The 9,689-nt window shown below is 40.6% G+C and overlaps 1 protein-coding gene across 2 annotated transcripts; it reads right to left on the minus strand.

Annotated features, from left to right (window-relative positions):
• Positions 1-1,037: 1,037 nt before the first annotated feature.
• LOC105023666 (cytochrome c iso-1/iso-2) lies at positions 1,038-5,404 on the minus strand. Of its 2 annotated transcripts, none has more exons than XM_010893052.3 (3): positions 5,369-5,404; positions 2,029-2,209; positions 1,038-1,748 (listed from the first exon to the last, which is right to left on the minus strand). In XM_010893052.3, exons 2-3 carry the CDS (start codon positions 2,195-2,197, stop codon positions 1,603-1,605), a joined length of 315 nt encoding a protein of 104 aa, XP_010891354.1. In that variant the 5' UTR covers positions 2,198-2,209; positions 5,369-5,404; the 3' UTR covers positions 1,038-1,602. The 2 variants fall into 2 exon arrangements, with proteins under 2 accessions (XP_010891354.1, XP_010891353.1); XM_010893051.3 differs by having other exon boundaries at positions 5,318-5,396.
• Between the last annotated feature and the right edge of the window lie 4,285 nt (positions 5,405-9,689).

The following is a 9,689-nucleotide window of genomic DNA, read 5'->3' on the forward strand; positions in this document are numbered from 1 at the left end:
GATTCCAGCAGCCCAGACACAATAAATTAATTTTTAGGGCTACACACTCAATATGAGCGCTTCGTATGGACGTTGACAAGTGAGGTGAAGTCAGGAGTCAGTTCTGTTGAAGCAGTGTGCGGTTCTGTTGAAGCAGTGTGCGATTCTGTTGAAGCAGTGTGCGGTCCTGCTGCAAGATGTGCATCAGGGAGGCTGCCTCTGCGCTTGGACTTGTTGAATTGTAGCATCGGGTGAAAGTTTTTGTATTTTGCTGCATGCTTGCTCTGGAAGTGCCTCTGCAAATTGTAATCTTTAAAAACGGTGACGTTAGCTTAACATATTAAGCAAGTTGCTTTACCTGCGACATCTGTAAATAAATATTTTACTGTCAATAGTTTTTTAAATACCCTGCTTTCGTTATCAACTTTTCTTAGGCTCATTTCCAGAGATCGCTAGCCATCAATTGCGTATAGTACGTACAAATGATAACTTCCGCGTGTGGATTGTGGTGCTGGTCCCTACGTATCATAGCAACGCAAATACCTTGTTTCAACTTAAAGGTATTTTAAACAGACAGTATGATACTGCTATACTTATTACTGGAAGTGCCAGGGGACTTTTAATTTGAAAATAAATAAATATGCAACAGTAAATGAAGTAACGTAATCTGCGGACCTCGTCAGGTATTTTTTATTTTGTATTATTTTAAAAGTTTTGGATGTATCGCGGGCCGGAAAGAATGACTCAACGGGCCGGATCCGGCCTTGAGGCCTTATCTTGCCCAGGTCTGTGCTAGATGGATCTACTCTCATCTATGGTGAAATGGTGCCCTCTGTTGGTCATCTGGATTTCCTGCAGCTTACATGATTATTCCAGGGACTGTACCTGAGTTGCCATTCATTTCTAACTCAAGATTTTTGAAAATATGTTTTAAACCAGAACATCAACAAGAGAAAACCAAAATGAAAAACAAGTAACAACCTTTATGGATAAAATCTGTTTTAAAAGATAAATATGTAAACATAATACCATAATTTCACAAATATAAAGGACTTGTTTGGAATACAACAAAATAAAATGTTACAGTTAGGAATGCTAAGGAACTGTGATTGAGGTCTCCATAATGTAGGTTTTCATAGAATGTTACGCTTTTAGAATCAACCCTAAGTGCCTGAGAAAGAGTAAGGCTTTTGCATTTAAATCTGACAAAAAATACATTATGTACAGTACAGTATGTTCACAGTTTTCTGTCTCCTAAACAGTAATAAAAGAACAATAACGAATTAGCTAATAGAGAGAGCAAAACAAAAACGAAAAGAGTACAAACTGTAACAAATATTTTCCAAGATAAAAAAAATAAATAAAACACAAATAAACGTTCAGTGAAAAGACAAAATAAATGACTGTAGCGTCACTAACATGTAATGTACGCTGTATGTTTGTGTGTGGCTGTCAGAGTTTTGATGTACAGCATGTGAATGGTAACAGCTGTGTGCACAAAGTATCTAACAAAGAGGGTGTTAGTGTATACGTTTGTGGAGACTATAGTGAGCGACAGGTGTGTACAGTGTTTAGAGAGAGGCAGAGTTGTGTGTGCGTGCGTGTGGAAGTGTGCACGTGTGTCTACAAAGTAGCTTCCCTTAAATAGGATATCAGGTCCTCTCTCTCTTTCTTCTTTCTGATACCAGCACAAATTATCCTTGTACCAGGTATATACTTTGTAGGGTTCCTTAGATACACCATCAGTGTCTTCTCCTCCCAGACAATACCTAAGACAGAGAGAGGAGAGGAGGAGAACGTGATGCGAAGGCAGGTATTTGGTATGTAGATGCTCTTACACACGTCTGTGTGTTTATGCATCTGTCCCAGCCATGAGTTACAGGCGGACTATGAGGAACAGTAAAGATGTACTGTTACTCCACTGTAATCACCATCACTCACGGGTGCTCTTCCTCTGAATACTCCGTTCGGCTCCCCTACATGAGAGACAGTTCTCTATGACAGCCGTATGACAGTGAGAAGGGGCCGTCCACGCACGCTGACCCTTACCCTTGTCAACATTGGCATCTGTGTAGTTGTATCCAGGCGACTGCCCTGTCTTCCGGCCAAACAGGCCCCAGAGGTTAGGACCGAGCTTGTGCCCCCCCCCCTCCTCCAGAGTGTGGCAATGGGAACAAGTCTGGATAAACAGCTTCTTTCCCTTCTCCACGTCGCCCATCGTCTCTCGTTCCTGCACACAGAGATTAGGCCCCATTAGCAAGGACTGAATCTCAACTGAAGGATTGTTCTGCTCAGAATAGTTAGACCTCTGGCTAATTTGACCAGAACACCTACAGAGAGAAATTACAGGGAGAGGAACTTGTATGGTTTGTGTTTTATGAGTAACTAATACTAGCTTGTCCCAGGACTATCAAGTCTTTTTCTGTATAATTCATCAGCTGATCCATCCTGATGACCTGGTTAAAATGGAGATGATGAAATATTTTCTTCCAGTTATTCCCATCTCTATGGTAAATATCTTTGAAAAAACCCCAAGCCCAATCCCCAATTGACCCCTACACTCAACACACAACGCACTTTGGAAGACCTGAGACAGTTTCACTGGGATTTATAATATACAATTTACTGCCCCCATACAGTTATGGACTGTGTTCACATGTACCTGGACATTTAATAGCAGATCCTTGCAATCCAATGCAATCACTTGATCCTACCTTCATTAAGTCCCGCAAGGTTGAGTGCTTTGAAGGGGTTATTGGGGTTTGTACCCCTAAATCAGCCACATTTACTGCAAATGTCAGCAAGTGAAGATATGGAATCACATGGCTTCGTCAATATAGTACAATTTGTTCAGTGGGTTTAAAATCTGCAGAATCCTTTTCATAAGTGTCCCCTCTAGATTCAGACAGGCAGTAGAAGAATGTCAGCCTGACATTTTCAACAACCATGTGATCGAAGATCATGAACCTTTGACTGTATTAGCCTGGGCATTTTTGATGTTGCTCCTCACCAACTGCAACATCTTGTTGACATTTGTGTGAAATACTTGTTGGAAGGAAATGCCTTCCTTGTACACCAGTGTTTGATGTTGTCTCCTACCATTGGTTATAATCAAGGGGCTGATTTGTTGCTACTCAAGACCGCTTTTTGTGTCTGCTTCCTGTGTCCCTGGTGCACTTTAGCTAATCCTAATCCCTAAACATTTTCCTAACCATAACCTGATAGATACATTATCTAATATATATATATATACTTATATACACTCACCTAAAGGATTATTAGGAACACCATATTAATACTGTGTTTGACCCCCTTTTGCCTTCAGAACTGCCTTAATTCTACGTGGCATTGATTCAACAAGGTGCTGAAAGCATTATTTAGAAATGTTGGCCCATATTGATAGGATAGCATCTTGCAGTTGATGGAGATTTGTGGGATGCACATCCAGGGCACGAAGCTCCCGTTCCACCACATCCCAAAGATGCTCTATTGGGTTGAGATCTGGTGACTGTGGGGGCCATTTCAGTACAGTGAACTCATTGTCATGTTCAAGAATCCAATTTGAAATGATTCAAGCTTTGTGACATGGTGCATTATCCTGCTGGAAGTAGCCATCAGAGGATGGGTACATGGTGGTCATAAAGGGATGGACATGGTCAGAAACAATGCTCAGGTAGGCCGTGGCATTTAAACAATGCCCAATTGGCACTAAGGAGCCTAAAGTGTGCCAAGAAAACATCCCCCACACCATTACACCACCACCAGCAGCCTGCACAGTGGTAACAAGGCATGATGGATCCATGATCTCATTTTGTTTACGCCAAATTCTGACTCTACCATCTGAATGTCTCAACAGAAATCGAGACTCATCAGACCAGGAAACATTCTTCAATTTTGGTGAGCTCGTGCAAATTGTAGCCTCTTTTTCCTATTTGTAGTGGAGATGAGTGGTACCCGGTGGGGTCTTCTGCTGTTGTAGCCCATCCACCTCAAGGTTGTGCGTGTTGTGGCTTCACAAATGCGTTGCTGCATACCTCAGTTGTAACGAGTGGTTATTTCAGTCAAAGTTGCTCTTCTATAAGCTTGAATCAGTCGGGCCATTCTCCTCTGACCTCTAGCATCAACAAGGCATTTTCGCCCACAGGACTGCCGCATACTGGATGTTTTTCCCTTTTCACACCATTCTTTGTAAACCCTAGAAATGGTTGTGCGTGAAAATCCCAGTAACTGATCAGATTGTGAAATACTCAGACCGGCCCGTCTGGCACCAACAACCATGCCACGCTCAAAATTGCTAAATCACCTTTCTTTCCCATTCTGACATTCAGTTTGGAGTTCAGGAGATTGTCTTGACCTGGACCACACCCCTAAATGCATTGAAGCAACTGCCATGTGATTGGTTGATTAGATAATTGCATTAATGAAAAATTGAACAGGTGTTCCTAATAATCCCTTAGGTGAGTGTATATATATATATATATATTTCTGTATATATATATTAGATAATGGTTTAATTAAAAGGCTACCATGAAGTAGCAAGGAGCCACACAAAATGCTATTGAGAGGCAACGAAACAAAACTCTGAAATAACTGTTAGGCTTTAAAAGACTTACTGATGTTGATCAATATACGTAGAATAAATAGATCCATGCTACATACTTGTAATTTATGATTACAGCTAAAATCATACAATGTGTAGAATTGTTGATTTAGCTGATTTTTCTGTGAGGACCAAAGGTTAGGCTAAAGTCTGCTGACATTTCATCATGAAATGTCATTATTTTTGCCTTTGTATTATTGTTTTAACTGGTATTCATTGAAGCACTTTTATTTTGAAGACTCATATCGACAGATACCAAGTGGCGAATCAAGATTAACACCTCTCTTATAACTGCACAAAAGATGTGATGAAATACAACAGACTAACCTGCAACACCTGTCAAGCATAAGGTCCCAATACCTTTGGTGCCCTAAAGTAGGGGGGCTATGAAAATGATTCCTTCTTCTAAATGCTGAAACCCGTGTGTACATTAATAACATCAAATTCAATTTTGAGGATCTTTAATGCCATATTGAGTGTTTGATTTCAAAGCCAAACTTTCTAAGTATAGAGTAAAAGGAGAAAGCATCTCCACTGTCCCAATATTGAACAAGTTTGTGCTTTGGTTTCAACTGAAGCAGGCTACACCAAAAGAGTGAACATTTAATAACTGTTATTGATACAACTTTGTTGTTTTCTTTGTTCTGAGGAGCTCAAATTTGTTAGACCTCAAAGTCCTGATAAATGTTTATCATTTAGTCATGTGTAATTGTAGAAAATAGGCACCATACAGCTTACCTTGCGAACGATTACAGTATGTTAAATTCTCCAGTAAACACTTCCCCCTACCTTATCTACCTCCAATGTGATTTTCTTCTTCAGAAACTCAACCCAGGGCAGAGACATTCCAGGGCTGTGTGACAGAAAAACTCTTTTCGATTGGACCGTTGAAACTCAAATCTCAAATTTCACAAAGCCACGAACCACCTGAAAAAAAAGAAAGCATGTTGATTGCACAATATTTGCCAGTAGCTACAAGAGTCACGCCCATCTGCAGGCTTACCGAAGTAATTGCAGAATGAATCGCTCCGAAGCAGTAAATGTGAACCACTTAAAGCTAAAATATGAGAACAAGAAAAGAAATGACAACTTGCTTTTGTGTTTACAACCAGATTTATATTCCTTTGACAGCAAAACAAAGACATCTCTTTTTATTCAGCATGAAACCTTACAGATTTTGATTTTATGTGGATTTAGTCTCAATTATGGAAGTAGAAGGATTTGTAGCCATAAAACGAGGGACGCCTGCCGGTGACATGGTTGTCCCGGACACGCCTCTCAGGGTGCGGTGGAAGCGCCTGTGAGCGTCGGTCCTGGAGAACGAGTCCTGGAGCGCCAACACAACTGGGTGTGACCTGAACACCCATTCTCCCCCCTGACCCCCACCGTCGGTACCCAACCCGGGTGGCCCTCCAGAGACTTTGATTTGGGAGAGATACCGTGGAACCTCCTCCGCATCCACCCTTCACTGACAAGCAGCGGGGAAACTATCCTTCAACACTCTCTGGGTAAACCCTCCGGGACATCCTTCCCTTCCAGGGATTCTTGCTGGAGTGCTTGCCCCAGGTTGAGGGACCTTGACCAGGGTGTGCTGGTGTGTTGGTATGCGGTGTGGCTGTGGGTGTTGAGTGGTTCTGCTGGTTTTGGTTCATGCTGTTGACACTAACAGCACTCACACTCCTCCCCACAAGCATCCGAGCAGAACTGGACATGTTGCTCTTCTGGCCGCGACTGAAAGACACCAGATATGTAGAAGTACATAAAATGCATACTTCAACTTTTAATAATTGTCAAGAGACTATTTATGATCACTTGTGATCATTTATAAATGGTAAAATGTTGACAGAATGACAGCTGTACAGTATATATAGTAATTGTATATTTGAGAGAAAACTATTCATTTTATAATATATTATATATAGGGGTCTGTTCAGGGTACCTTCAAGTTGTAGTCTACATAAGGATCTTAATAGGGCTACCTACTGGTAGTAATTTAAAAAGGGGTCTTATCCGGATACCTACAAGTTGTAGTCTACATTGAGAATCCTATCATGGTACCTACAAGTTGTAGTCTACATTGAGAATCCTATCATGGTACCTACAAGTTGTAGTCTATATTGAGAATCCTATCATGGTACCTACAAGTTGTAGTCTACATTGAGAATCCTATCATGGTACCTACTAGTCTGTGGGGTGTATCTTCTCCAGTGGCGGTCTCTATAGTTCTCTCTTGCAGGTCATGTAACTGAAGGGGATTTGCTAAACCACACCCTATTAAATTTGTCTCTGCTTAACATTAATCTCTGTCTTCGCCTATATAACGATCCACAACTAACGATGTTGACAAGTAAATATCCAATCACTGTGTAAGTCCTTGGTTGCGACCTAAGCTAAGAATGTTCTTGTCCATGTCATGGGTCAAACTTCCATTTCCATGTTAGATTGTGTGTGTGTGTGTGTGTGTGTGTGTGTGCATGTGTGTGCATGCGTATACCTGTGTAGTTATGCTGGTAAGAGGTGATCCAGTGTTTTCTCCCCTGTGTGCAGAGCATGTTAACCATGTATTTACTGAGTTTTGAGTCCTGGCCTCTTAGAACGGAGATGCCACACAGAGCTTTATGAAGTGATGGGTAGGACACCTGAATCTCACTTCTCACTGACCTAGGAAACTGGAGAACAGAAATAAAAAGCATCATTTTCTCAAAACACTGTGCACAAACTTCCTTAATGTTATCACATTGGTTCATACAGCCAACCAAATCTTCAATATATCAGGAAAAACAATTGCAGCTTTTTCATTGGTCTTCACAAAGATCACAAACATGTTTGTACCATTTTCAAAACACAACAAACAAAACTCTGTGAATTGTAAAATTGTCAGTTGCACACCTTATGTCCTCAATTAACCCCAAATTGATATCTGATGAATTAGTAATCCACTCAACACAGAAAAAGACAATTCCCTAATTGTTCACACAGCTGTTTTAATTACAACAACTACAAAAGGGAAAGAGAAAAACAACAAAGAAGACGAATGAGGAGAAAAGACAATAAAAAGAAGATGAACAAGCAGTGGAAAAGGAAGAGGTGTCAGAGTGAGAGGTGGTGGACAGGGTAGAGGGAGAAGAAGAGGAAGAGGAGATGGAGAAACAGCAAGAAGAGCCGAAGATGTAGGAGCAAGAAGTGCAGTAGATGTAGGAGAAAGAGAAAGAAGAGCTGAGGTTGTAGGAGAAAGAGAAAGAAGAGCTGAGGATGTAGGAAGAGGAGAATATAGAGGAGTAGAGCGAGAAGAGATGGATAGATTGGAGGGCAATGGTATAGTGGAAAGTGTAGAAAATATAAGAAGAGATGGACAGAGAGGAAGAGGAGGGCAAGGTGTAAGAGGAGGGAGGAGAGGTAGAAGGATAAAGTACACACGTGTTTCAAATGAAATCAGAGCCACACTTATTGACCATGTCATAAATCATGGTCTCTCACTGAGAGAAGCTGGGCACAGAGTTCAGCCCAATATAAACAGATCCACAGTGGCTTCAATTATCCGCACATTTCCGTGGGAAAACCGGTAAGTAACTAAATCATTCTACTTCTACAATGAGAGGCCAATGAGATGAGAGTAGTCTTGTTTGACATTGGTCTAGATTTCTACAGTAAATGTTCCTGCTTGTCCAAACATTTTTCAGAATTGAAGTTAGAGAACACTCAGGTGGACGAACAAGACTTCTTTCAATTGAACAAGAGCATGCCATTGTTGACATGGTGGTCCAGAACAACACCCTCCGCCTCAAAGATATTCAGCAACGAATAACACAGGATTATCAACTGTTCCACAATATCCACCAATGCAGTCTCTCCACAATTGATCATGTTCTAAGGAGAAATGCAATCCGAATGAAGCAAGAATACAAAGTGCCCGTTGAGAGGAACTCCGTTAGAGTGAAGGAGTTGCGATTCCAGTTTGTTCAAGTATGTGCAACCCAATTACTGTCAACACAAAGATACATTTTTCCTGAATTATAAGTATGTGTCCATAAACTATTCCATGCTACTGTGAAAGTGAAAAGATTTAGGCATATCTATGTATACTGCTGCTTCAAAGTGTGAATTCAAACTTCAGCAACAGTTTCACAGTAGTATTGATTGCAATCAATGCCATTTCTGTAAAACACTAACTTACTGTATTGTGCCTTGTGTTCTTTTTACTCTAGAGAATCTTGGAGTTGGATAGCAGTGCAACTCATTATGAGTACCTGTATATTGATGAAGCAGGCTTCAATCTTCACCAAAAAAGGAGAAGAGGGAGAAATGTGATTGGCCATCGTGCTACAGTCAATGTCCCTGGACAATGAGGAGGCAACATCACTCTCTGTGCCACAATTTCTACAACTGGTGTTGTGGTACACAATGCTGTCTTGGGACCATACAACACAGCAAGGCTCCTACATTTTTTAAACCTCCTCAATGAAATCTTCTTTCCGCAGGGTGATCAGGAGTAAATGGTGCGGAATTTTGTAGTTGTTTGGGACAATGTCCAATTCCACCATTCAGCACTAGTGCATGAGTGGTTTGAGAATCACCCACATTTCAGGATGGTGTTCCTTCCACCATATTCTCCTTTCCTGAATCCAATTGAGGAATTCTTCTCCTCATGGAGATGGAAAGTACATGATCGCAACCCTTACAACCAAGTAAGTCTTCTTCAAGCAATGGAAGAGGCCTGTGGAGATATTGGGGCACAAGCATGTCAAGGATGGATACAGCATTCACAGCGTTTTCCCCAAAATGTTTCATTACATTTTATATTTACTTATGTACTTATTTGCACAATATATTTTTTGTGGGCTGACAACTCATTGTTATACACCTGAACTCCTCATTAAAGAACTTAATGAAAAACATGTATTTTCATTTATTTCTTTGTGTATCTTTTGCTGAATTTGTTATAAAACAACAGAGAACACACTTTTACTTTTGATGTTAATATTTAATTTTAATAAATGCATTACTACTGTGTTTCATTGTGCAGTGAATACTTAACTGTTTCGCCAACATAAAAGTGTGTTTAGTTTGCTGTGTTAACTGTTTTGAGAACAGTTACCTGAGTTTACAAAAT

Source organism: Esox lucius, chromosome 10 (genome assembly GCF_011004845.1).
Source record: "Esox lucius isolate fEsoLuc1 chromosome 10, fEsoLuc1.pri, whole genome shotgun sequence".
In the NCBI taxonomy this organism is placed as follows: Eukaryota; Metazoa; Chordata; class Actinopteri; order Esociformes; family Esocidae; genus Esox; species Esox lucius.